The sequence below is a fragment of the Brassica napus genome, chromosome A7 (genome assembly GCF_020379485.1).
Source record: "Brassica napus cultivar Da-Ae chromosome A7, Da-Ae, whole genome shotgun sequence".
NCBI lineage: Eukaryota > Viridiplantae > Streptophyta > Magnoliopsida > Brassicales > Brassicaceae > Brassica > Brassica napus.
The window spans coordinates 2548833-2575235 of NC_063440.1; the positions used below are offsets into that span (position 1 = coordinate 2548833).

Genomic DNA, 26403 nt, shown 5'->3' on the forward strand with positions numbered 1-26403 from the left:
TACCGGACCAAATCCGGTTTGCTTCTCTTTATGTTTCCTCCACCGTTTCACCCATATTTTGCTTGCTCTGTCTTCCTCAAAATCGAAACCGAAGAGAAGTTGTCAAATTTCGCACAGGAACTCTACGTCCAGCAAAGGTTTCTTTGTTGTTAGGGTTTGTGTTCGATTTTTCTTGTAGGGTTTGTGTTCGATTTTGTTGTTGGGTTGTTTTGTTTAGGCTTCTTTAGTTCCCGTTATACCCTATAAGATCGCTAAATGCTTAAAAATTCGTGCTTTTCTTCTGAAGAAACAACACTCCGTGCGAAAGTTATGTCTTTTTTTTTGTTTTCTTTCATCGATAACGAATGTGTTCTGGTTTTGAAATGTTACCTGTTGTATGAAACGAAACCCATGGAAATTTCTTGTTCTGTTGATTGTTTTTGATAATACAGTCAAATGTATATTATTGAAGAACAATAGATTTCTTGAAATTTCTGTTTCAGGGGATCAAGAACATCATGCCTCGAATCTTACTGGGCTCCAATCTTCTAAAGGTAACAGTTTCTTCTTGTTTTCATTTTTGTTGCTTGATCTTGATAAACCATGTATTGGAAAATTTTGCAGAAGGGAGTAATTTTTGGGGAGGTCTTAAGGGATCAGTAATTTTTGCTCTTGGCTTCCATTCACGTATGTGGCTGTTATTGGTTATTGACTGTAGATTTTTGGGGAAAGAAGCTTGATCAATGCATTTTATTGACTCTTCTTTCAGATGGTGTTCTATTCCCTAATCCAGAAAGGGTACTTCAAGAAGCCACAGAGGTAAGCAAGAAATGGTGTTTTTGAAAGAAAGTTGATTTCCAACTGATTTTTGTTTCTCATGTTGCAGTCTTTGGCTCAGGCGGAGTCTTTATCAGGGGTAAGCAAGAGGTGGTGTTAAAGTTGTTTGATTTTTTTTTGAAAAGACAATGTAATGTCTTCTCATGTTTCACTGTTTCAGGAGTATTACGCTCAACTGGATGAGTTGATTGAAAATAAAAAGGTGTTGGACGAGGCATTGCAGGTAAATATCAAGATATGGTGTTGATGCATCTTGAGTTTGTTTGAATTTCTCATCTCTAAAGTCTTCTCTTGTTTCAGTTGTATCTGGCTGGACTTGCTGAGTTGGAAGAACTTAAAGAAGCCAAGGGACTTTGAAAACGTTTTGTCAATCGCAGGAAGAATCTTAGTGGAGTCTCTTGTGATGCAATTGAACAGAAGAAATTATCTGATTTAGTGTAAGTAGCCGAAGGTTCTGATACTGTGGCCTTCTTTAAAACTTTGCATGTGGCAAAAGGATGACATATCCCCAGTTAGACGGTTGCTAATGCCCATACCATAACACTTGACTATATCGTGTATGAGATCTTGTTGTTATTCTGAAGTTTAACATATTGACAGTTCTGGACTTGGTCTCAAATTGCATTCATATATGCACGGGTAGCATTGAATTACATTTCAATCTTCACGAAGAAGAAATTACATCAAGAATACAATCACTTTGAGACTATGAAATTGAATGGGACTGGTTCGCGTATTTTATGAATTTGGAAATTCAAATTAAATTTACTGATACTCGTTTGATCACCAAAAAGCGTCAGTCCCTTTTCAGCAGTGTTTTGAAACCCGATCCGGATCCGCGGTTAAACCGGTAAACTCGTTGATCCAGAAAAAAATTGGTTTGGGTTTTGTGAAAAACCCAATATTTAAAAACCCACAAAAATCTGCAAAAATCCACAAAACTCGGAACCCGATACCGGTTGAACCACCGGTTGAACCAATAAATAACTTTTACATCATTTTTTTAGTTTTTAGATTTTGTTTTATATTCTAAGTTTCCAATTAAGAAGTTAGATGCTACAAAAAAGTTAGGATTTCCATTTTCAGTTTTATATTTGTGATTATTAGATTTTGATTAAGATTTCACTATGTCACTTGAAGAAAATGAAGTCAACGATGGTAGAGAGAACTATTAGTTGATGTGATTTGGTGTTAGTTTATTTCCGATATTGACAATTTATTACAATGATCTTTTACTTTTGGTTTATTTTGAATTTGAAGTTTACTTTATTATTCACATTAGACATTTAAATATTTATGACTTTTATATCTTGATCTTTTTTAGATGTCATAACTCTTACTTTGATACAGAAAAATTTAAGTAATCTAAACTATTTTTTGATATTTTGTATATCAAATGAAAATAAAAATATAAAAAATTAAGGTTAAGTATTTTCTAAATACTTTTTAAACATAAAATATATACATATCTAAACTATTATTTTATGTTTTAAAAAATATTTAAAAAATATTAAACTTTATTTTTTATATATTTATTTTCATAGCTAATATATTATTATATAATAAAATTAATTAATTTATTAACCCACGGTTCATCCGCGATCGACCCAGTGACCCAGCGATCTGGTAAGTTGTCCAGTTCAGTGTTCGGGTCGGGTTTAAGAACATTGGTTTTCAGTGAACAAATTATCAAGTACTCCTTGGAGATCTACCCAAATTGGTAAATGATAAGGCGGAGATATCTTGTCTATACGTCGTGTACGACCAACAGAACGTTATGGGTAATTGGGGGGGGGGGGGGAGGGGGGGAATCGGCCAGTTCATACATCAACAGTAGGCCGCGGTCTCAATCAGTACATGAACTGATGACCTGTGCTAAAATATACATCAATGTATATTTATTTTAAATTTTGTACACGAACTAATAAAATTAGGCTAAATTATACGTTGAACTCTTTTCCGTTAGTCAAATGTTTATGAATTGTGACGTGTCATTAACGGAACCATACGTGTCATAATAGAATTATTTCGATTTAAAATAATAATAATAAAAAAAAAAATATTCATGTCAAATATGCTGTGGGGGCCTTCGAACTCGCGTTTGGTCAATGGCAAAAGCTTAATTCTTTTTTGAAAAGATATAAATTAATCAATTAATATGATATTAAGTTTTCTTTTTAATTTTAGTTAAGATTTCAGAATGTTAGATTGCTTTAAATTTTACAGCATATATAGTTTATTTTTTGTGGTGCATTTCAAAAACTTATTTATTATTATTTATAATTTTATCTTTTGTAAAATTTGAAATACTATCATTGAGTTTGAATTATATATTTAATTAACTTTTAAAGTATGCTTCATCACTTAATAAGACTCATTTAATCATATTTTGTATTTATTCTTATTTAAGTACAAAATTTTAACTAATTAACATTCAAAAATTAAAAAATAAAACTCATTCCACTTCGAAAAATCAATGCTTTAGAAAAAAGATTGACTCAATGATATATATATTTTTTGCATATTTATTAGAGTAGGTTAAATTGTAGATTTGAGACAAAAAATGTTCATTAAATTATATCGTCTTAAAAGTGAGAAATAGTTAGTCATAAATATGATACATTTCTAAAAAAGAATAATATTTTTCTTAATATGTATATAAACACCTAAACATATATCTTTTCAAAATAGATAAGATAATATTTAATTTTAAAAATTGAATTATTTTAAATATAATGCTTAGCCGGTTATTTATATATTTAATGGACAACTCTTTGCATCTACTAATGACAAAAATATTTTCTATATTTTATATATCAAATTCACAAATGAAATATTAAATTAATTTAAAATGAAAATGAAATGGAGACTGTCAGTAAATGAATTAATCATAGAGTAGTTATACTTTTTATTTTTAAAGGCTTAAAATTTTAATATATATATTATAATAAAGTTAGTACTGAATAAAAGATTTCAAAATCTAACTATGTATATTATGGTTTACAGTAAGCTATTTTGATACTTTCTATCCAGTATTATTGTAGTTATTACTTAGAGTTTAGGATTTTATTTTAATTTATATTAAGTAAAACAGTTATACAGAATTGAAGGTATCGAACAATACTTTAAATATAGTAAAAATTCTATTATTACTTTTTACATATGTAGTTTTTATATACCTTAAAGCATCAGTATATTTTAACATCTCTTAATTAAATAAATAGTAGGTAACTCTCTAGTGATCATGCATGTAATTTTACTCTGATTAATTAGAAGTATGAAAAATGAATTTCTAAAATAATATTATGTTATTATTTTAATAAAATATATCTAATTTATGTATAAAACATTTTAGATTAATTATCCAGTTAATTATCTCAAGAATTGACGTAAAGACGAAATATAAAAAGTAACCTCTGAGGTAATATTTTTATATAGAAATTTCATGTACATTAGATTAATACTATTTACTATTATAGTCAATATAAATATTTAAACTAAACTATTTATAGATGACATATTTAATAGGAAAATTGCATTGTATTAGGTTCAAACAAATAATAATTTATTGGATAACTGAAGAAAGGTGACTGCGATATTCAACGAATTTTATGTCTTATATATTCAAAGCACATTTTACATCTACTGGTTTAATCTCTTCATCCTTTGTTCTTTGTTTTTTTTTACTCTCAAAGATTTTGTTTATCAATTAAATTGTTTACATATTTCTCCGCATCTTAAATCGAATCAATTGGAACTTGAAACCTGACATTTTCTTAATCTCCTTTGCCGATGTTACACTCTTCTACACTATCGATGATTTCATTTGCTATGTGGTCAATGTCGCTACCTATAGAATTCTCTGATTGATTATCACCATTGATGATCGATATCGTCTATGTATCGTCTTAGCTGTCTCTTTTATTTTTAACACTTGATTGTTTGTATCGCCATGTATGAAAAAGAGAAGGAGGTGAAGAAGATGGACTCGGGAACTATAGTATATTTGGTGAAAGGATATTATAGTATAGTATGTGTTTTAATGCATCTGTTTATGTAAGGTCAGTATAGTATTTCAAATATAGTTTTCATTTTTTTTTAAGTGGAACAATATGTTATTTCTTCAAATTTGATAGTTATCTTCTCTTTAAATTTGTATGATTGCTTCTGATATGAAATTCATTTTGTTTGAATGTTGGACAAAGGTTAGAATTCTAATTCATGAACGTATTTTTCATCAACAAAGACTTTTATTTTTTTCTCCTACAATTTTATATTAATGCTCAATCAATGTAAATAGAATGGACTATCTTTTCTATATTATTTATATAGCATTCATAGTATGTCTTAAACATAAAAATAAAATCATCAACTAAGACGAGATTACAATAGAGATTACAACTTATTTATAAGAAACTGAACTTGCTCACAAAACTAGATAGTTATTACATTGGAAATGATAAAACTAGTGCATGGAAGAGAGAGAGTGTTCTTGAAACAATCATTCCTTGCATGTAGGAGAGATAAACTTTCCATGCAATTAACCACCTAATTTTCGTCACTCTTTGGACAGCAAAGAAACCATTTGATTTTGAATCTTCTTGGACTTGTAACTTGATAAAAATGGGCTGGACATGTTAGCTAATATCTTGGATCAATTTATGAATGTTTTCGATGTCCATAGCTTCACATATGAACCCAATATCACATCATACTCCTCCTCTTCAAAAAGGATTTGTCTTCAAATCTTGCTCTCCAAAGAAAGAAAAACTTGAACACACACTTCCCAAATGATCCAGCAGATTTGAAAAACATAAATAATAAAACTTTTTTTTTTGTAGAAGATGAATAGATGAGAATGATGGATAACAGAAGTGAATACCAAACTCAGAGTGTTGCTCTGATACCAAATGATGAAAATCTCCCGAGGATTCGGCACTCTAAGTTGGTAAAGAGGATAATCCTTGCTGCTATGAAATCGTAAAGCTTAGACAAAGAATGTGGACTGAATGGTCGCACGCGGAAGGCCTTCGATATTCCAACTCAATGCCCTAGGATATGACGCACCTAGACGACAATGAGGATGATTTCCTGGATATGACACACCAGGACGAATCGGTTTGATCCCTTGGATATGACGCACCAAGACGGATCAAAAATATCAATGGATATTACACACCATTGAAAGAAAAGTGAGAATCACTCTCAAGGTTCCAAAAATAATCACTCAAAGTTTATTTTATTTCAATGGAAATTACAACTTATTTATGAGAAACTAAACTTGCTCACAAAGCTAGATAGTTATTACATTGGAAATGATAAAACTAGTGCATGGAAGAGAGAGAGTGTTCTTGAAACAATCATTCCTTGCATGTAGGAGAGATAAGCTTTCCATGCAATTAACCACCTAATTTTCGTCACTCTCTTTGGACAGCAAAGAAACCATTTGATTTTGAATCTTCTTGGGCTTGTAACTTGATAAAAATGGGTTGGACATGTTAGCTAATATCTTGGGTCAATTTCTGAATGTTTTCGATGTCCATAGCTTCACATATGTGCCCCATCTTGTCGCATCCCCAACATTTAACTTTAGAGTAGTTCTTCTTAATCTTGTCCGAAGCTTCTCCTCCTTTATTATGACCATCAGAACCATTAGACCTTCCTCGTCCTCTTCCTCATCCTCTTCCTCTTCCACCATAACCCCTACCTCTGCCTCTTTCTCGCGAGTTGGTATGGCTTCCACGACCTTGCGTATCATTCTTCATAAACATTAGCTTCGATTGATCTTCATCTTGGGTTTCTTCTTTTACGCGTTCTTCGAAAGCCTTCAATTTTCCAACAATATCTTTGAACCCCGTTGAATTTAGATCCAACACTTGTTCTAACGAATCTACGATGTGAATGAACTTTGTTCTTGGAAATCCCTTCAGAAACTTCTTTACCATCTTCGATTCTTCCATTATCTCTCCTAACGCGGCTGCTCTCGATGCTAAGCCTGAAAGTTTTCCTGCGTAGTCATCTACCGTGTCTGTGTCTGCCATTTTCAGTTTGTTGAATTCAGACATCAAAGTCTGTAACCTTGATTTCCCCACACGATCAGCACCTAGGTTACGAGATTTGATAGCTTCCCAAATCTTCTTTGATGTATCATGTTCTCCAATCTGAAGTATTAGCGTCTCCGTGACTGATTGAAAAATTAGAGCAATCGCCATTTGTTCTTCTTTGCATCGTTACTCCCTAGATCAATCGTATCCCAAACTTCGTATAAACAAAGCATCACTTTCATTCGCATTGATCATACGGTGTAGTTGGTCGATGATAGCATCGGACATCGTATGTCCTTCTTCATCTCAAGACCTTTATCACGTCCTTGAGAATTGTTATTGTCTCGAAACCTGGAGCTATGTTACCAATTAAAGTTGCACAAACACAAAGATTATAAGAATTAGCACTTTTTATTAAATTTAGAAACTATCTCAAAACTAAACATCTCAATGTGTTTCTCTTTATGAAACATCTCTCCATTAGAACTCTTTGTATAGAACGAAGCTACATATTTTCCTAATAATAATAAGGAAACATTCCTAAGCTTGATATGTTTTCCTTTTTTCTTAATCCATCAAACTTCACTTTAATGAGTTAACTTGCTCCTCAAGTTAATTGGAATTATCCAACAAAGTCAACACTGAAAACGAAACAAAAGAAATGTAGATCCTGAATCCAATCATCAATATTTCTAGATAAGTTGAAGAACGCATTTTAAAAGCAAAAATTGTAAACCATTATCTTTTGAAGGAAAAATACCGGTACAAGAGGACCGAAGCAAACCATTGACGTAGAATCACCAACCAAAAGAGAGACCAGGTAAGGCTGAAACCTTTTGTGGTTCTTAATTTGTACGCCTTAGACACTAATCGTGAGATCCGCGTCATGAAAATAAAAAAATAGTTGGTCAACTTATTTGTTACACTTTATAATTGAATAAATTAACAAATACATGATCAAGTTGTATAATTTTAAGCCGTACTCTTGCAAGTCGTATTCATATGTTCTTTCTGCAACCTTTATCATATCAGAAGAAGACCCCCACAAAAGAAGATCTAACAAGACATCTCTTCAAGGCTTTCCCATGGAGAAAACAAACACAAAGACGTGAGAATAAAATCAAATCTCTATCCTAAGTATGTATATGCTCATATATCTATCTTGAGTCTTAGACTTATGTTGTCTCATTTTTGTACAGTTTTGATGATGTTGAAAGTGTTGATGTTTATACAGCAAAAGGTTTGCTTACCATTGGCCATCATAGATATCTCGATGTTAGGTAAGTATAAAATATATATTATTTCATTTTATCCTTCTCTAGTTATACATGTTTTATATTATAATTATATATAAACATATTTTTTGATCTTTATGGGTGATTTTAGGACAAACGAAGAATTCGCAAAGAGCCACTTTGATGATGCCTTGAATATACCTTACATGTTCAAAACAGATGAAGGTAATTTTTGAAAATTTTGCAGAATGCCATATTGCAAAAATTCTGACGATAAAATATTAAAAAGAAAAACTATTGTGAATGGTTTGTAGGTAGGATTGTAAATCCGGATTTCCTTCCGCAAGTGGCATCGGTTTGCAGGAAAGATGACAATCTAATCGTGGTAAGCTTCGCTTAATCATGAGTTCATGACTATTTTTTTTCTATCAAATATTGGATTTAGATTTTTTAGTTAAGATAATTTTATATCTGATATTTTTGATAAAAAAGTGTGTGGTCTTAAACTTCATTTTACAAGATTAGGAAAGCCCCCAGAAATATAATTCCAACTTTTAGAGGGAAAATTAACAAAAAAGAGAGAAGGCAATGCTTATTTCATTGAAAATGATCAATTTACAAATGAAGAATTTGCCTCTGTTTATAAAAAACATTTTCAAAATGGACATTAGGATCAAAACAATATAATGGCTTACACCGATAGATGCAAAAGAAAATGGAAAATGTAATAAGTGATGACTGGTTATGTATTCGATAGAAATTGATGTTAAGATTGATTTCTAGGGATATTTCTTGGAATACAGTTCTTATGAAATATCCTATAGATACTCTAAAATCATCTAAAATGTTCCTAATACTAATTTTTTAGGCTTGTAATTCTGGAGGAAGAGCAACTCGTGCTTGCGTCGATCTTCTCAATGCGGTGAGTCCATTCAACAACAATATATACAATTTTTTTATATACACAAATAATCATCGTACTTATATAAGATATTATATATTCGTATGTCAATACTCTGCAGGGGTACGAGCATGTGGCTAACATGGAGGGAGGCTACTCGGCTTGGGTTGACGCTGGTTTCGCCGGCGATAAACCTGCCGCGGAGCTCAAGACCGCTTGCAAGTTCCGCCCTAAGGACAACTAAACCAGCCCAGTCTTGTTATAATTCACTAAAACATCTCTATCTTTTATATATAATCGGTTTGATGCAAAAATATTTGAAAGTGCTGTTGTGGTGTTGTATTAAGTTTGTCTCGAGCTCGATGAAGCTGTTTGCATGGAGTGTTACATTGGGCATGTTCATTTGTCTATCAATCAGGAAGGAGATAATATTAATGTTTGTTTTGTGTTAAAGTGAGAATCAGTGGTCCATCCAAATGAGTTTTAAATTTTAGCATAAATGTTAGGATTTAAAATTTTAGCATAAAATAATATTTATCGAGATGAATTTAATTAGTGCATCTTGATAGAGATGAAATTATTCAAAATAACAAAAAATAATTTTAACATATCTAAACAAAATATTTAGAACAAGGTATATGCAAATAATAATCATGATATATTTTCTTAAAAAACTATATAACACATTTTTACTAAAATTCCCAAAACGCAATTTTCTGTCAAAATCACAAAACTATTTTTTTCACCATAATCGTATGATACATTTTCTCGCAGAACTATCAAATTATATTTTCCACCGGAACCGCAAAATCAAAGTTTTCAATAAAAACGCAAAATACATTTTCCCGTCAAAATTACCAAAACCGCAGAAACACGTTTTAATACAAAACCGCCACATCACATTTATCCGCAAAAATCTCAAAACACATTTTCCCGACACCATTATAAATCCTATTTTAACAAAAATGCATTTAATGTCAAACTGTAAAAGTACATTATTCCGCTAAAACCGTAAGTATTTTTACAAAAACTGATTTTTTGCTAAAAATGAAAAATTATATTTCACCAAAATCGCAAAAATGCATTTTTGTACGAAAACTGTAAAATTATATTTTTGGACAACAACCATATTTTAGATAAAATAACAAAAATTAGTGTAATTAACTATAAATTAAAAATATGATTAAGTCAAAACAAAAGTATATAAATCATTTATTTACTAAACTCATTTAGATAAAAAGAGAGATAATAAATAGTAATTCATTAAGATAATTCATCTAAATAAACCATCTTGATGAGAAAAATGAACAATGCCAACTGACGTCCAAATAGATCATTTAGATATTTTGGATCAATTGGATGGATGGAGAAACAAGACAAGCCCACAATGTGGAAAAGAAAGTAGAAAAGGTTTAAATAAAGTGTGCTACAAATCTATGGTGATTTTTAAGGATCTAATTAAAGAGAAGAGAGACCATGAACTACTAGATGGCCTAATTAAAGCATCCTAAAGTGGGCTCTCTCAAGTTGTGTCATGTTCTCAATCATAAATATACAAACAAAAGACTCTCTACCATTCTTATCTCTGCGTCTCAAATCTTCCAAGGCTTTGTTAAAACTGTAAACCGTGTCTAATCAGATTGCTCAAGTGGCACACGGACGAATAACTGCCCGTTTAAGGTTACCACAGCCGATGTATGATGCGGATCAATCCTTGTCGGCAAACTAACCACCTGCAATTCAACAAAATGTCATTCAACATTCTATACAATCAAATCCTGTAACAACGTGTTATGTTGTTGGCAACATTACCTTTTTGAAAGGAGTAGCTCCCCATGGATTCATAGGGTTCTCTGGTTCGCCACTTATTACCAACCGTCCTGCCGGATCTGATTGGACTCGGACCTGTGTTGTTATTTGCCAAGATAAGTTCACATGTACACAAACTGAGTATGTACATAGATTCTACTCCAAGTGTGTGAGAGAAAGAGCTAACCTCTTCACGGACTAGTCCTGGGACTAATGCATAAACCTCAAAGCAATCTTCCTGTGGACATTTGAAGAGACTATTAATTAATACATAAAACAAGGTAGGTGGATTGCTCAGATTTTCAAGATAGTAACATACCGTCCTCTGTACGTTAATCTTCACCCAGTCAGCTGGTGGTCCAACATCAACAACTGTCACATCCAACCTAGAAAAAGAAAGCGGAAAAACAGAATCAGGATTCAGGATTCAAATGTGATATTGTCACACGTTGAAAAGTCATGATCAACAAACTAATAAACCATACATAGGTCTAGACACTTGGATGGCATGCTCAGTAGACGAAGGCCTCTTGCGTTTCAGCACACCTGAGGACATTGTGACAAGTACGTACTAAAATGAGGCAAAGCTTCAATAATACAAATGAGAACAAAGACTTCTTCATCGAACAGAACTCATACCAGGGGTGTTTCCCATCTGTTTTTCTCGCTTTTGATGAAGAACTAAATTCTTATCCTACAAATTACAAAACACTATTTGGTTCAGACGACGGCAACAAAGATGTAGAGTGAATGTCATATGTTCGGTAACATGATTCTGTCGGACCTTAACTGCAGGGTCATTAACTTCACCGTTTCCATTAAGACGTTGTGAATTCCAACCTTGCATAGCACGGGCTGCTGAATCTCTTTTCGCTCTACCAGATCCAGAAGCCTACAAGACATCAGGTTAAGTTATAAACTCACAAACATTAATCATAAGAAGAAGACCAAACAAAAACTACAGATGCATGATATGATAGTCAGGGATCTTACCTGATTATCAATATTCATCGGTTCTGGTTCAATAGCAAGGGGTATCTGTAGTTCACCCATCATGACTTTATGCCGCTCATATTCAAGAAGAGCCTGAAGAATGAAGAAACGATTACAAGATGTTACTGGACCTTAAGAAAAAATATATCTTCAGAGGATTCACAGTTTTCAAACATTTAAACTCTGTTTCAGAAGGACTGAAGCAAAAGAGAGTTCATATAGGCTCTCACCTTTTCGTAAAAACCTCTGAAAGTCCATGACACTGTTGTACATGTCCTGGACAAACAATTAAGCAATTAATTAGAGGAACTTCTTGGGGAATATGCAAAAACATTCTTCTTACTTTGGGGGCCTGAAAGACTCTCCTACTTGCCTCCATAGTTTGCATCCAGTAACCTGTTCAGAATAAAGCATAAACTAATCATATAAGAGGATCACCAAAGAAAGGATGAATGTTCATCAGGCGCATTGACAGTGGGACGTACCTTGTCATAACCGCCCAATCTAATTACAGCTCTAAACAACCTTGCACCAAAGAAATTAATCGAAAAATTAGCTCTTCACAACCTTGCACCAATCTAAATAAAAGATGGGAAGAAAACTTACTTAAGGCAGTTTAGTCCCTCCCCATAAAACTTTGGAGGTTTAAAGTCCATGCTTCTCTCTCTAAAAAACTGGTATAATTCTTTCATAAAAGCAGATTGATCCTCCTCCGTTCCAGATTCATTGCCATCCGACGCGTCATCCAAGAGGAAGGAGCGCTTTGCGCTCATGGTCCCATCACAACCAGGTGCTGCCTGATTTGCGCTCATGGCCCCATCTAAACCAGATGGTGGCTGGCCTATTTTATGGACCCCATTATTCAAGCCTCCACTTAACAACCCCTTTGTATCAGAAGAGACAACACAAGGAGGACCAGGGTCAAGTCTCACTGATGCATTCTCATCAGCATCACTTCTCTCAGGTACTAATACTATAGAATAATCTTTCTTTTCAGCATTAGGAGCGTCAACATTCACATCGTTGTTATTAGTAGAGTCAATACCAGCATCAGTGACCAATTTAGAATCAGGTACATCAAGTTCCATGTCTTCTATAGGTTCAGCCTCAAGTGTAGCGACTCCTTCGTTATGGTCTGATGAAGTCTGGGTAGCGGGCAAGAGAGACAACCCTTTGTCACTGTCTCCTGAAACTCCAGGAGCCAAAATATCAGAGAGTTTGTCATTTTCTGTGGCAGGCATGACTGGCTCCTTTTCCAAATTCGCTGGGGGTTCTATTAGAGGCTCGGATGGCTTATTATCCTCCAGGTTTGATACGGTCTCAGAACCAGGCACCTCTAGCCCTTGATCATGATCTACCGGCTTACTTCCATCGTCAGCCAAGTTCATATTGTTAGCCTCCCCCTCGTCTATCTTGTCATTGTTCTCCTCAAGAACTTTGGTGTCAGGATTGACTAGAAACTCTTTCTGTTCTCCTGAGGATATGATGTCATGTTCTTCTGCAGTTTTGTCCTGCTCCGTTACAGTGTTAGCAAGATGGAGCGGTGATCCTTTGTCCTCCTCTGAGAGTTTGGTATCAGGAATCACTGGAAACTCTTTATGTTCTCCTGAGGATGTCATGTCATGTTCTTCAACAGTTTTGTCCTGAGCATGATGAAGCGGTGAACCTTTGTCCTCGGAGAGTTTGGGATCAGGTGAAAGTGCAATCTCGGTGTGGTCTCCTGAGGATGTCATGTCATGTTCTTCTTCAGTTCTATCCTGCTGCTCCATTAAAGTATCAGCAGTATGAAGCGGTGATCCTTTGTCTTCCGAGAGTTTGGTATCAGGAGTGACTGTAATCTCGTTTTGTTCTCCTGAGGATGTCATATCATCTTCTTCTGCAGGTTTTTCCTCCTCCGTCACAGCATTAGCATGATGACGTGGCGATCCTTTGTCCTCCGAGAGTGGTACTGTGGTCGTTTCTTCATGGACAACTGCAGTATCTTCGTCAACCATAGCAGAATCTCTGTCATTTCTCAAGACATCCGAACTTACTTTGTTGGACGCAATGCTCTGCTCTAAAGAGTCTTCCACAGTAGGCTTTGATAGATCATCATCGGCCTTCTCAAGGGTACAAGTATCTGCTTCAGGAGAAGGAGTTAGATGCGTGGTTGTTTCTAATTGAGAATTCTTCTCATCATCAATCTTTGGTGGATCATCATCGTTGGTACCTTCTTCAGTGACCATGGGAGGAGGAGAATCCTTATGTTCACTTTCAGGATCGTCCTCTCCTACTGTCTCTTTAGGATTCTTATCATCGGTAGCATTATCTAGACTCTGCTCTTCGGTCTCAGTTTCCTGTCCAACTCTATCAGTCTCCATTTCTGTTATATTCTCCATTTCAACAAGGGAAACTTTTATCAAATACCAATTCACTCATAATTAAGATAAAACCCCAAAACATAATTGAATCAGGTGGAATAAAATAATAACAAAACAGTTGGTTGTATAGGGATTTGTGAGAGCAATTCAACAAATCCCCAGTTGATGAGACGTTTGGTTCTTACTTCAAGTGTTGTAAGATTAAATGAGGATGAAGAATCGTTTCTGAACCTATCAAACATCAGTGTGAACACAGCATAACCAGACATAAAAGAGCAAAACTCAAAAGCAAACAAAGAAACTAAGCCGAAGGCATTTTAGGCCTAACAGTAACACAAGTGAAAAGAGACTTACTTATTCATACAAAATTTCATGCTAACAAAAGTCGAAGTTGGAATCAAAGGTTATCTATTTTATGCAGTCAATTTCAGATTTAAAACAAAAAGAAGAGAACTTTACGAACCTCGGAAAAGAATTTTCGCAGCTCCTCCTCTTCCTCCTGAAAACACCACCCCCAATCGAAATTGGAACAAAGCAAATCGAGGGTTTCAATTAGAACCGGGGTTTCTAGGTTTTGGGCTCACGGGCTTCAACCTACTCTCGGCCCGACCAACACCGTCACTTTTCCAACATTATTATTTTTTTTTGGGTCTGGTTAATTATGCTATTACAAATTATGAAAAATATTACATTGACGATATTATAGCCGATAATTCTACCTGTCATATGAAGATTCACGCCTAACTGCATCATCGTGAGTAGTCCTATGAGATCCATTTTTGACGGTGCTCATTGCGCCATGCTGAAGATTTCTTGTAAGCATTTTTTCTAATTTTTTGCATAATTCACCTTCTCCGGGAATTGAAACCCAGACTTCTTCTTGCAAAAATTGTGTTTTATGGGGTTCAAATTCCAGATCTGGTTGTCGAAGCCTTTAAACCTTGACTACTAGGCCACAGTGCTTCCAACATTATTACTTAGAAAAATAAAATTAGAGGAATAGATGTTTCATCCCATATTTAACAAGGAATAACTTTATTTTTTATTTCTCTACAAAAACAAAGGAATAGTAGAGAATGAACAGTAAAATTATTCCTTATGAATAGTGATTTTTTTAATGGAGGTTAGGGAATGCATTATTTTTCGTCCTTTCTGGGTCACCACCATTCATATCTTTTTTTTTCAGAAGTTGTCGAAATATATTTTTCCATTAATGTTTTTGAAAATTGCACTAAAATTTAAACTAACACTAAATTTAAGATGAAAGGGTGGACAACTAAAAAAACTACCAAAACTATTTAGCAAATCAAACATCTAATACATAAATTTTGAGGAGAAATTCCTTATGATAGCTTTTTTTAAGTTTTTGTCACAAAAATAGCCCTCAATGAAGAAAATGACCAAAATAAGTTTTATTAAAAAGTAAAAATGTGTTTTTATCCTAGGGTTAACTAATCGAGACTTAGGGTTTAGAATTAAGGGGTGGAGTTTTTAGGGATAGAGTTTCAAATTTTAAAAAATAAAAAATAAATATTAAAATTTCAAAATTAAAAGGAACTATTTTGGTCATTTTCTTTTTTTTAGGTCGATTTTTTGTGACAAAAGCTTAAAAAGTGATATTTGAAAGAATTGCCTTAAACTGATATTAGGACCAATATGAGTCATAATCTCAGATGCTCTTAATGAGGCAAAAAATATTCTGGCATACTCTTACGAATTCTCACATACTCTTCATTTATCTCATACTCTTCAAAAACATGGTTAATGTCTAAATTATCCTTTTCGGCTAAACCAATCAAAATCATTCTTGCTCCTACTCTATCTTCTTCCTTTCTCTCTCCATTGTAGATCCAAACCCAGATTTTGTTCAAACTCCATTCAATTTGACATTCATCTTCTCCATTAATTCATTCGTGAAGAATTAGAAACTTTAATTTCAAATTCGTGTTCATAATTAACTAATTGAGAACAATGAGTCTCGATCTATTTGGATAATCAAAAACACTGGTATAATTATAAAAAAAAATCGTATCAGATTATTATTTTGATTTAAAAAACTAAAAAACGTAGTAAAACTTGAACAAAATGGTATAACTATGTATAATTATGTATAACTATAACCGTACAACTTGGTAAAACTATAATGTACAACTAAGTGAAACTGTGTAACTAGATAAAATGGTACTAACTAAATTGTATAACTTGATATAACTATATTGGTAAATCTAACTTGGTAAAATTTTATGGTTAAGTCGTGAAAGTTCATCTAACTTGATGTTAATCATTTTGATTTTTACATGAGACTACGAGTTCTTTCACAAACATACACTTTGATTATTAAAAATACTATTATAAAGCCGGAGATGGTCATGAATGGATGAAGGTAGTTTGTATGCTAGTACAAAGAGGTAAAATTTGAGTTATATTTTATTGGTAGTAAAACCTAAGAGGCCATTGAAAAAGCATAATGATATCTTAAGGTGACTGAGCCAGTGGAAGATGTTGTTATTAGAGATAGAGATAATGTAGGTATTGATTTGGATAACGTGGAGACATGTGAAAAATTTAGTTGATTAAGCATCACACTATATCTGTTTTGAATTTATTATTTTGAACTCTGAACTCCGAATATTAAGAATTCTGATTTATTTTGATTAAAGTATACATAAAATGCATATTTGCTTTTGAAAAAGTTTAAATTCAGGAACCATAAGGAAATGCACACCAGGATTAGTTGCATCTATTATTCAATATGATTCTTCAAGACGATAAAAAAACTAAATAAAACTTAGTAAAACTGATAAAATACAAAAAAATTGAAGATACAAAATTCTAAACTTGTTTGGTTGTTTACAAGCATTATGTTTATTATTTGTTAGTATTTTCTGATTTAAATTCAAAATAATTATATTCAAAATTTTCATCACATAGTTGTATACTATTCATAATAGAAGAAATACAATGTTCTTTTATGCTTTTTTCTTAGTATTGACCTGGCGACATTACAAAACCTGTATACGCCACGAAACTAATTATATTACAACATGATTTGATGGGAAATGATTGTAGGAGACTAAATATAAATGGTATAACTATAATATAAATCTTTTGAGTACAGTAAAACTAAAAAAATGTAAAAAATAGAAAATTAAAACTTTGAAGCTTTTTGTAAAACTACAAACTTGGTAAACTTCGACCCCAAAAATGCTGTAAAAAAATTTCCCGCCCAAATTTCAGAATTTTTCCTCCCAAAATTTTCTTTTTTTCCAGACCTCAAAAACGAAGTTAGTAACTATAATTGCTTTAATTTTTAGGGTTTCTCATTTCTACTATCTTCTCAATCTTCTCAATCCATTTTCTCTCATCCCATTTCTCATTTTTTATCTTTCTTCACATACTCTGCAATTTTTAGGTTTTTGCTGTAGTGACGACACGTGTCCACAAGACAGCAAAACTCTGAGTTTCATTTAAGTTGGTGCGTGATATATGTGGGCTTATATTTGTTGTCGGGATTTATGTCCTGCTTACTACAACCAGGCCGATGAAGAGGAAATTCATGTGTTTCGAAACGCGTCGTTTAAGAGTTTAGGGTTGTGTCGTCTCCTCCAATACGAGATCTACTCACAAACTATGGTTTCGAGAGCGGTGTTTCATATTCTTCTTAACACTCCGAAAAACTTTCAGTTACAGATTCATCTTATTAATGTCCTTCTTAAATCCATCACCCACCTCCGATCTACTTTCAATGCGAGCTTCACTCAAGCAAGGCGGTGGAACTGCGACTATAAAAAGGTAAGCTCTCCGACTCTGAGAACCATCTCCTTATTCCGTCCAGGTTATGACTTTATCAAAGATTATAAAACAAGTGATATTTATTGTTTGGGGGACTTTCTCATGTGTGAGATAAACTGTTAGTTCCGTTTCTTTTCCCCTCCTCTCCGAGTTAATTAGGCCTTTTGCTTCAATTGGGATTTTTTGGTTCCTAATATGGCGTGATTGTTAAGATGTTGGGGACTTTATTGGTTATATATTGCTTAAATATGGTAGAAAAAGAATTAGATTCATTGTTAATGTCTGACAATTTTGGTTTTGTTTATTGAGATTTTTTTTTTATTATAAATTCGTCTATTGGCTCTGGAAATTATAATTGGTTGCAGGAAAAAGAAAAGGTTACAGATATCAGAACTGGTGCAGCTAAACTTAAAGAAGATAGCGAAGCCGACTTCCATGGAGCAGCTACTGTAAGAAACTGCTTACATTTTTGTTTGTTTTTTCATGTGAAAGAGGATAATTACTATTGAAATCAACTTTTTTGGTGATACCATTAGATCTTGCTTAAGTTTTTCCACCAATCTTACAAAAGAGAATTGGATGCCTGATAGATGATGTGTGTGACATGCTTATCTATTAACATTATTCATTTTGGCCAATTAAGAACATTGTGAATGCTAAACTGGCCAAAGATTTCCAATCAGTTCTCAAAGAGTTTCAGAAAGCTCAGAGACTTGCAGCTGAAAGAGAAATTAGATATACTCATGTGGTCACTAAAGATATACCTACCAGGTAATCAAATGAATCATGTTGTTTATTAAAGGAGGAAATAAAAGTTTCCTGGATTTTATACTCGCCTACAATAGGAGCTTGATTAATGTATTATATAAACTTTTTGAATGTTTAGAAAACTTTAACTTAGGATTAGGGGTGTTCAATCCGGATATCGGTTCGGTTTAGGTTCAGTTTTTTTCGGTTTTCGGTATTTCGGTTAGTAAAATATAACTACCATTCTAAATCCATATTTACTTCGGTTCGGTTCGGTTCGGTTTATATACCGTCGGTTTTTGGTTTATTCGGTTTTATACCAAAAAACATAATTATTTAGTTTGAAATCATATTATATGAATTTTATAGTCATATTGTCAACACAGTCATTTATTAAAAATATATTACATGTTCAAATAAATGAACAAAAAAGTAAAAATGCTTCTACCATTAAATAAAATAATCAAATCTATAACTAAAATTAAAGCTTGAAATTTTGAAAATAAAAATATGAAACAAAACAAAAACATGAAAGAAAAGTTTTTCCGCTCTTCCATATTTAGTGTTCATTAAAGTCATGTTTTTTCAATTGAACACGAAACTCTGTTTGTTTACAGATAAGAAAAAAGTTGTGAAAATTTTCCATTAATTATTGTCCATCAAATTTATAATCTTCATATTAATTTAGTGAAGACTAAATTTAACTTAGAAAATAAGATGTATGAATTGCGATGTATTGTTATTTAATTATAGTTCAAGTGTTTTACAAATGAAGGTTATTTATTACTATAAAATTATGGTAATAGTTATTAACACAAATTTAACTTATGTAACAAATAGAATTTCATGTATCGTTATAAAATAGATACATATTTATATATTTCTACTTTTAATCGGTTTTGTTCGGTTTAATCGGTTATATACCAAACCATATCCAAATCCTACGGTTTTTATAAAATTATATCCATTCGGTTTATATGGTATATACCAAAACCAAACCATATTGTCTATTTCGATTCGGTTCGGTTCGGTACGGTTCGGTTTTACCATATTGAACAGCCCTACTTAGGATGGTTACTAATAGTCTGTGGAATTTGAATTGTACTTACACATGCTTCATTGTTATCCACTCCATGCAGTTATAATGCACAGGAACTGGATATTGAATCTTTAAGGACCTCATAGGAGCAAGTTCTTCTCCTACAATAAAAAAGGTGAGATTATTATTTGACTGTATGATATAGCCTATTATGTTGCTATTTTCAGCATAATCACTACCCAGATGTGTGTCAGTCAAGCATGCAGTTTTCTTTTGTGCCTCAGTGAGATACAATCTTAAAATTAGGTTAACAGAGTTTCTAAAGTTGGTTATGGTCATGAAACCTCATTTTAAATCCATCTTCTCTGTTTGGACATGTTGTGTTACCTCATATCTACAGCGACATGCTATTTAACTTTGAATTATACTCATATATATACCTTAACAGACGTATATCATAAATTTCCATGTCTCTTTTACTACCTTAGTCTAAGAAACTTTATAATGTCTGTTTGGCAGATGATATCAGCTTTAACATTGATAACTCACATGCTGCAACTCAGAAAAGCATCTAAAACTCAAAGCAAATTCATCCTTGGTACTAGGAGAGACTCGCTTCTCAATTTCTTTTAATTCTCTGATCCCGTTCTCTAGCAGTTAAAGCTAAGTTTCATATATATGTTTTACTTTTGTTGCAGACATGACATCTTATTCACCCAAGTAGAGTCGAGGAAACTATGCAAATTACCACATTAAAGATATATATATATATATATAATCATTGTACAGATTCTTTGTACTGTATCTTCCTTAATCCCTTGCAATCGAATTGAATCTAAGCATTTATGTATTAAACCATCTTAATGAATATTTATAGCAAAATATACGAACATGTTATGGATAATGTCGTATTAGTTATTTTGCTCGAGTCGGTCAGGAACCAAAGATTATCATAGTGGGTGATAACTGAACATGAAAAAGGCTGTTTTAACACAAACAAAATGTAAGCAATAACAACACGAAGAATACAGTCTCTAAAAAAGACTATTCACAAGTATATTTATAGATCCATGATGAAGGCAAAAGTATATCAATAAATATTATAATATTTTATTAGTTTATAATTTCTTTTAAAAAATATACTGTATATATACTAATTAAATTATAAAACTAATTTGCCGTATATATACTAATTAAATTAGAAAATTAATTTTTATTATATTATTTGGTGTATTTTTTTTTGGTGAGCCGATTCTCCGAAGAGCACTTCCGTCTGTCTGGATCTGATCTATATTAGAGTAAATATAATCTTTGGTTCTTGCTTCTCTCGCTAGCAAATCCGTCCGACCATTCCGACTCTGAATAATATGAATCATATTTACATACTCAAAGTTTTTCTGATACAAACAAATATTTTGTATCATTTATTAATAAGTGTTTTTAATTGATATTATTTATTTTTTTGATACTATTTATGTGATATAATATGATCTTTTTTTTGAAGTGTATCTTACACATTTTTCAAAAATGCAAACCTAAAACATAAACCACAAAAAATAATAACCTAGAGTTTCCTTTGCTTTCGTTTTGCTTGAAAGTGGGGTTTAGGGTTTTATTTATGGGCTTCTTTCTTATTTTCTTGTGCTGTTAAAAAAACAACGTACGCCTCTTGCATTCATCTTCTTCAAGAATGGGGATGTCGACATCTAGGGTTCATCGTTCTGCGATCTCTGTCTAACTCAAGCAACAATGGTGTCCTCGAGAGGGTTCTTCATGGTGAATCTATGAATCGAAACCGTTTCGTCTTAGATTCATCTCGTACAAACCGTATGGAATGCATTGATTCATCGTCATTAACTACCGTCTTAACTCCTTTGACCCAATCCAAACAAGATTCCTCATTCAATTCATCTTCCCTCTTCACAAGGCGGTGGCTCTATAGCGTTAGCTTTCACGTAAACATCATTTTTAGAAATCCTAAAAATACTAGAAACTATTCATTATGTACGGACCCCTCGCCAAATCTTATTGTTTCTCCCGATACCCAAATTCTCTCAATCATACGTTAGGTATGATTTTGAAATGTTTTATCTGGAACAAGGTTTTCACCTCTTTTCATTTTGAAAACTGTAAACATTAGATGAGTCATTCGATATTTTGATACGCTGAATAACATTTAGGGTCGCACTGTTTTACTAATTACCGAAATCATAGATTCTCTGCTTCTGTTGATTTTAGAAGCTTTAAAATCGTGATTAGCATTTATTGGTTCTGAAAATTTCCAGAATTTGTGATCTGATACCTAGAAAAATCGATACATTTAATTTCACTTTGATTATGAGTTGAGAGTGCTGATTTTTCCAGATAAACAGTCTGTTTTATTCTCTGCTGTTTGTTTGGCATGAACAATATTGTTAGCATAGTGATTTGATTATTGTAATCAACTTTATGTTATCCCAGGAAGAAAAAGATAGAGAAAGTGGGGGAAGAGTCATTGAGGGATGAATCTGTAAAGAGTATATGACATCAAGTATAACTAAGAAAACGGAAACGCCTAAAACTGCAAACACGGATGAAGAGTCGTTATAGAATGGTACTTGCTCTCAAGAGGCGAAGCTAAAGGAACCGGAGAAAATTATGCATTGCCTGCGATTCAACAGTATGGGGACCAAGCTCTGCTACTACAACTGGTATGCAAGAAATGTCAGAGGTATTGGACAGCTGGTGGAAAGATGAGGTACGTTCTGGTCGGTGCAGGGAGACACAAGAACAAGAATCTGGCTTCTCATAATAACTGTAATGTAAGTATAACATCTGCAGAAACCGATCTTCAACATCCTTACGGCACCAATCTCCTCCACATTTTGGCTCTGATTCAGTCCTCTGCGAATCAATGGCATCAGGGTTGAATCTTTCTTCAAATCAATGCTAGAGACACAAACCAGGTTGCAAGAATCCTATAAAGAATTGCAGATTACGGTTTCTTTAATGTCAAATGAGGAGGCCGGAACAATCACAGTTACCAATAGTTCCACGATTTTCCAAAACCACCACCAGGCTGTACGCTTGGAACGGTGTTTCATCAATGGTTGTATCGTTTTACTTTCCCCCAGCATACTGGAGCTCTTCATGAGTTTCTCCGGGAACGTAGAACAGCTTAGCCTGGATGCCAAAACCCACATCACCATCTAGGGATCAAGAAGGATGAAAATGCAGACTTTCAGTGCTTTCAGGTTATCAAACAAAGAAAAAAACAGTCTTTCCGAAGGAAAACTTTCAACTGGAGTTGCAAAAGCTAATCCTGCTGCGCTTTCTAGGTCAGCAAACTACTAAGAAAGCTCATAAAAATATTTGACTGTTTTGAGTTCAGTTTTGTGTTCCAAGAAAACAGCCAAGTCTTTTTGTACATGGCTCTATATCAGAAAGTTAGGTTTTGTATTGCAGAATGGGAGTTTGTTGTGCCATAAATGGGAAAAATCCAAACTGCAGTTACATATAAATCTTGGAAGATTTGCTATTTTTCATTAAACGCAAGATTTTGTAAGTAAGCTTGGAATCTAATTTGTGTCATCATTAACCATTTGTGTTCACATATTAATCATACATTCTAAGATCCAATCCATGTTAATCAGGTGGTTTAGCCAGCCAAAAAAAGACTTGAAGAGTGCTCAGAATAAAAAAAGAATGTCGCTTTCTGGTTAAGAAGTTTTTCCAAAATGCTCAGAACTTTGATTATAGAGTTTTTTTTTTGAAAAAACTTTGATTATAGAGTTTGAAACAAGTTTGCTATCGAAGCATTTAAAACAAAATGATTCTCAATGGTTTCCTTCTTTTTCCCCAAAGAGATGTTACACTAAATTAAGGTGGGGGTATTGGATTTAGAAATTTGATAGAATCAGAAGGAATTATAGTTTCCATTAAATTCCACTGTTATTCAATTATGGATTTCATCAATTCTTTTAAATTCTTTTGTTATTGGATTAAGCATTTGGAATCATTCTTTTAATTACTTTAAATTCTGTTGTTATTCAATATTTGATAGATTTTGTAGTAATGGTATTTGATAAGAATTTAATGGAAAATGTCATGTATAAATGTAAAGGGTCAATTCTTTGCTCTTATGCAGAGATTTGTAATGAATCGTAAGAAAACACAAACAGTAGCATTTCTCTACTTCTCATTTTTCCAGAAGTACGTGAAGAATGAAGAGACCTTTGTGGATGATAATTAACGAGTTACCGGCATATATAAAGAACAACAATTAACAAATATAAAGTCAATGTTGCCTTGTTGCTGAAGAAACCCAGTGTCTGTTAACCAAATCAAGATGCCTTCTGAGACTTTCGATTGTGTGCTTTCACACATCGTTGTTAAGAGCCTTTACGAACACAAGAGCAAGATAAAAAATGCAAATACTTGGAAAAAAACTATGGCAGAACTTAGAAGATATGTGGAGAGATGTTATGGTTTAGATGATCCATATATTTTATTTATTAGTATTATGATTTTAATAAATTTGCTACAATCCATAAACTATGTAGTACTAATTACTATTTTCTTTCAGTTTTAAGAATAAAATAAATTTTGTTACCTTTTTAAATACACAAGGATTCAAAAATTTATAGAATTTAGAGGAATTAGTATTCTCTCAAATTTATGTATATTCTTTTAAAATCCATAATTGAAGTAAGCATAAGAATTAGATAAATGCATTAAAATCTCATCAAATCTTTAAAAATACTGCAAAAGCTTTTCCTTATGAATTCTTTCAAATTCCTTGATTGAATACCACCCCCTAAGTTTGAGTTTTTCTTTAATTCATTCTAATTATATTCATTATTTAATTTCTTATCTATTAATATATTGATAAAAACTTCTTATTTATTCAATTAACATTTTTATAAAATTATAAAAATCTATTCGGGTAATATAAATTTTTTTTTACTAAACTTATGAATTTATTTTATAACATGTATAATAATAATGAATTTACAAGGCTACAAAATAGTTAAATTTTATGTAAACATCATAAAAACACAATTTAAGAGAAAAATGAGTTTATTTAGCTTTGTTTCGTTTAAATTAGTTCATACATTTTTGAAATTATGTTTTTTTGTCTTCCGTAGTTTCAACTTTCAGAGGTAAAAATTATCTTTCATCTACAATGAGTGCATCACAATCACACTCACCTTTAGTTACTATGCTGTGTAAAATTTTATATGTAAACATTATATTATGAATTATATATATATATATCTTAAGAACACGTCCATTCACAATAACAAACCATTATTGACGAACTCCAAAAGAGTTTTCAACATCTTTTATTTAAAAAAAAAATCTATTTACTCTCATAGGAGAATATTTAAGAATGTAAAAAAAAATGTGTTATGAATTTTTAATGGTTAATTATTATGTTAACAAATAGTAAAATTTAATGTTACAAAAATATACTTCTATTCGTAAATACACATTAAAATTTAAAATTTAAGATGTTTCTATACTATTTATTTGTTTACATACCCGCCCGTAGGGTGGGTTATCTCCTAGTTATATAGGATGCAATGTTTATCTAAGGTTCCACAATACTGCAAGCAAAATCGTTCGTTGTGGTTGTTTGCTGCAGAGAGCATATTTATCGAAGAGACCATACGATGATGTAGTTCGGTTTGGTACGGTTTGGTTTTATTTGATTTACGGTTTATCAGTTTTTACAAAAATCAGACCATATCGAAACCTTTGGAATTTGGTTCGATTTTGGTTTCTTTTTTTCAGTTTATTCAATAATTTTCATAAAAAGTAACTCTACTACATATCATTAACATATCTAGTGGAAAAAGAAACAAAATTTTATTTAAGTATAAAAATAAAAATGAGCAAAATAAGTTTCATACAAAGTATTAAATGATATCATAACACATATAAAATTCATTCACTTCATATATAACTTACAATAAACTTATCACAAACAAATAAAGAAATAGTATTGTAACACAAACATAAACAAAGTATTTAAAAACACTTAAACACTAAATATTTATCCATAAATAATTGAATTGTGAATCAATATATAGCTTCGGTTTAACCAAAGAAATATTAAATTATAGTAGATTTTATATAAAACAAAAAAAAAAATCAATTTTACGGTTTTTAACGAGACCAAACCTAAACCAAAAACTTAATAAAATGATAACCATATGGAGTTTTAGGTTAAATCATAACCATAACCATAACCAAAACCAAATAACTATTTTCGGTTTGGTTGGACTCGATTTAGAGTTTCTTGCCCATCCTTAGGCGGATCCACTCTCCAGGCCATGGCTTTAAGATTCAGTTTGAGTTTCTGAACTTTGAAATTCAAATGTATAGAATAATATTTTAAAAATATATACTTATTAATATATATAAACATAACTTTACAAAACACAAAATTAAAAAGGAATAATTCAGATATTTTTTTTCTAAAAGATAATAATATTTTATTATAAATATTTTTTGATCTAACCAATTTTTTTGATCTAATAATCAATAAGAAAATATTTTTTTAAAATAAATTATTATTTAATATCTTATTTTCAAAAATGATTATATCTTATTATTATTATAAAACGAAATAAATATTTAAAACAGTGAGGCTGCAACAAAAATAAATAATATTTCTTATTTA

At 32.2% G+C, this 26403-nt stretch overlaps 4 protein-coding genes and 1 pseudogene across 15 annotated transcripts; 4 read left to right on the forward strand and 1 right to left on the reverse strand.

Moving 5' to 3' along the window:
* The first annotated feature begins 160 nt into the window (after positions 1-160).
* Positions 161-1425, forward strand: LOC106376477. The gene is made up of 6 exons (XM_022689498.2): positions 161-533; positions 604-666; positions 749-798; positions 866-895; positions 977-1039; positions 1117-1425. Exons 1-6 carry the CDS (start codon positions 377-379, stop codon positions 1171-1173), a joined length of 420 nt encoding a protein of 139 aa, XP_022545219.1. The 5' UTR covers positions 161-376; the 3' UTR covers positions 1174-1425.
* Positions 1426-7798: 6373 nt separating this feature from the next.
* LOC106376467 (protein HIGH ARSENIC CONTENT 1, mitochondrial-like) lies at positions 7799-9433 on the forward strand. Its single transcript, XM_013816559.3, has 6 exons — positions 7799-7968; positions 8060-8140; positions 8247-8320; positions 8410-8480; positions 8964-9017; positions 9118-9433. Exons 1-6 carry the CDS (start codon positions 7814-7816, stop codon positions 9238-9240), a joined length of 558 nt encoding a protein of 185 aa, XP_013672013.2. The 5' UTR covers positions 7799-7813; the 3' UTR covers positions 9241-9433.
* A 951-nt stretch (positions 9434-10384) lies between these two features.
* LOC106447226 (AT-rich interactive domain-containing protein 3-like) lies at positions 10385-14775 on the reverse strand. Of its 6 annotated transcripts, none has more exons than XM_048737299.1 (13): positions 14622-14775; positions 14008-14160; positions 12405-13917; positions 12284-12323; positions 12142-12194; positions 12029-12074; positions 11799-11891; positions 11590-11697; positions 11445-11499; positions 11291-11351; positions 10993-11191; positions 10809-10901; positions 10385-10729 (listed from the first exon to the last, which is right to left on the reverse strand). In XM_048737299.1, exons 2-13 carry the CDS (start codon positions 14156-14158, stop codon positions 10628-10630), a joined length of 2514 nt encoding a protein of 837 aa, XP_048593256.1. In that variant the 5' UTR covers positions 14159-14160; positions 14622-14775; the 3' UTR covers positions 10385-10627. The 6 variants fall into 6 exon arrangements, with proteins under 6 accessions (XP_048593256.1, XP_013744565.1, XP_048593253.1 ...); XM_013889111.3 differs by having other exon boundaries at positions 10993-11043; positions 11125-11191; positions 12405-14160; positions 14622-14774; XM_048737296.1 differs by having other exon boundaries at positions 12405-14160.
* Positions 14776-16938: 2163 nt separating this feature from the next.
* On the forward strand, positions 16939-23313 carry LOC106447217. 7 transcript variants are annotated; one of them, XR_007315148.1, is made up of 6 exons: positions 16939-17950; positions 18316-18399; positions 18634-18721; positions 19837-19911; positions 20256-20334; positions 20435-20640. XR_007315148.1 is itself a non-coding variant. In XM_048737301.1 (5 exons), the coding sequence occupies exons 1-4, from the start codon at positions 17645-17647 to the stop codon at positions 19880-19882; spliced, it is 564 nt and encodes a 187-aa protein (XP_048593258.1). In that variant the 5' UTR covers positions 16940-17644; the 3' UTR covers positions 19883-19911; positions 22197-23313. The 7 variants fall into 7 exon arrangements, 4 of the variants coding, with proteins under 4 accessions (XP_048593258.1, XP_048593261.1, XP_048593257.1 ...); XR_007315146.1 differs by having other exon boundaries at positions 16948-17950; positions 18594-18721; XM_048737301.1 differs by lacking the exons at positions 20256-20334; positions 20435-20640 and adding an exon at positions 22197-23313 and having other exon boundaries at positions 16940-17950; positions 18594-18721.
* LOC125575540 lies at positions 22257-24438 on the forward strand (annotated as a pseudogene).
* Positions 24439-26403: the final 1965 nt, after the last annotated feature.

What these genes read in the sequence shown, in the direction of transcription:
- LOC106447217 (XM_048737301.1), top strand. Translation starts at nt 17,645, where the DNA reads ATGTGGGCTTATATTTGTTGTCGGGATTTATGTCCTGCTTACTACAAC. An exon ending in GGAACTGCGACTATAAAAAG is followed by an intron (nt 17,951 to 18,315) that starts GTAAGCTCTCCG and finishes AATTGGTTGCAG; the next exon opens with GAAAAAGAAAAGGTTACAGA. An exon ending in ACTTCCATGGAGCAGCTACT is followed by an intron (nt 18,400 to 18,593) that starts GTAAGAAACTGC and finishes TGGCCAATTAAG; the next exon opens with AACATTGTGAATGCTAAACT.
- LOC106447226 (XM_048737295.1), bottom strand. Translation starts at nt 14,176, where the DNA reads ATGGAGAATATAACAGAAATGGAGACTGATAGAGTTGGACAGGAAACT. An exon ending in GAGGGACTAAACTGCCTTAA is followed by an intron (nt 12,324 to 12,404) that starts GTAAGTTTTCTT and finishes CTTTGGTGCAAG; the next exon opens with GTTGTTTAGAGCTGTAATTA. An exon ending in ATCCAAGTGTCTAGACCTAT is followed by an intron (nt 11,192 to 11,290) that starts GTATGGTTTATT and finishes TTCTTTTTCTAG; the next exon opens with GTTGGATGTGACAGTTGTTG.
- LOC106376467 (XM_013816559.3), top strand. Translation starts at nt 7,814, where the DNA reads ATGATCAAGTTGTATAATTTTAAGCCGTACTCTTGCAAGTCGTATTCA. An exon ending in CATAGATATCTCGATGTTAG is followed by an intron (nt 8,141 to 8,246) that starts GTAAGTATAAAA and finishes GGGTGATTTTAG; the next exon opens with GACAAACGAAGAATTCGCAA. An exon ending in CATGTTCAAAACAGATGAAG is followed by an intron (nt 8,321 to 8,409) that starts GTAATTTTTGAA and finishes AATGGTTTGTAG; the next exon opens with GTAGGATTGTAAATCCGGAT.
- LOC106376477 (XM_022689498.2), top strand. Translation starts at nt 377, where the DNA reads ATGAAACGAAACCCATGGAAATTTCTTGTTCTGTTGATTGTTTTTGAT. An exon ending in TGCTCTTGGCTTCCATTCAC is followed by an intron (nt 667 to 748) that starts GTATGTGGCTGT and finishes CTCTTCTTTCAG; the next exon opens with ATGGTGTTCTATTCCCTAAT. An exon ending in AGGCGGAGTCTTTATCAGGG is followed by an intron (nt 896 to 976) that starts GTAAGCAAGAGG and finishes TCACTGTTTCAG; the next exon opens with GAGTATTACGCTCAACTGGA.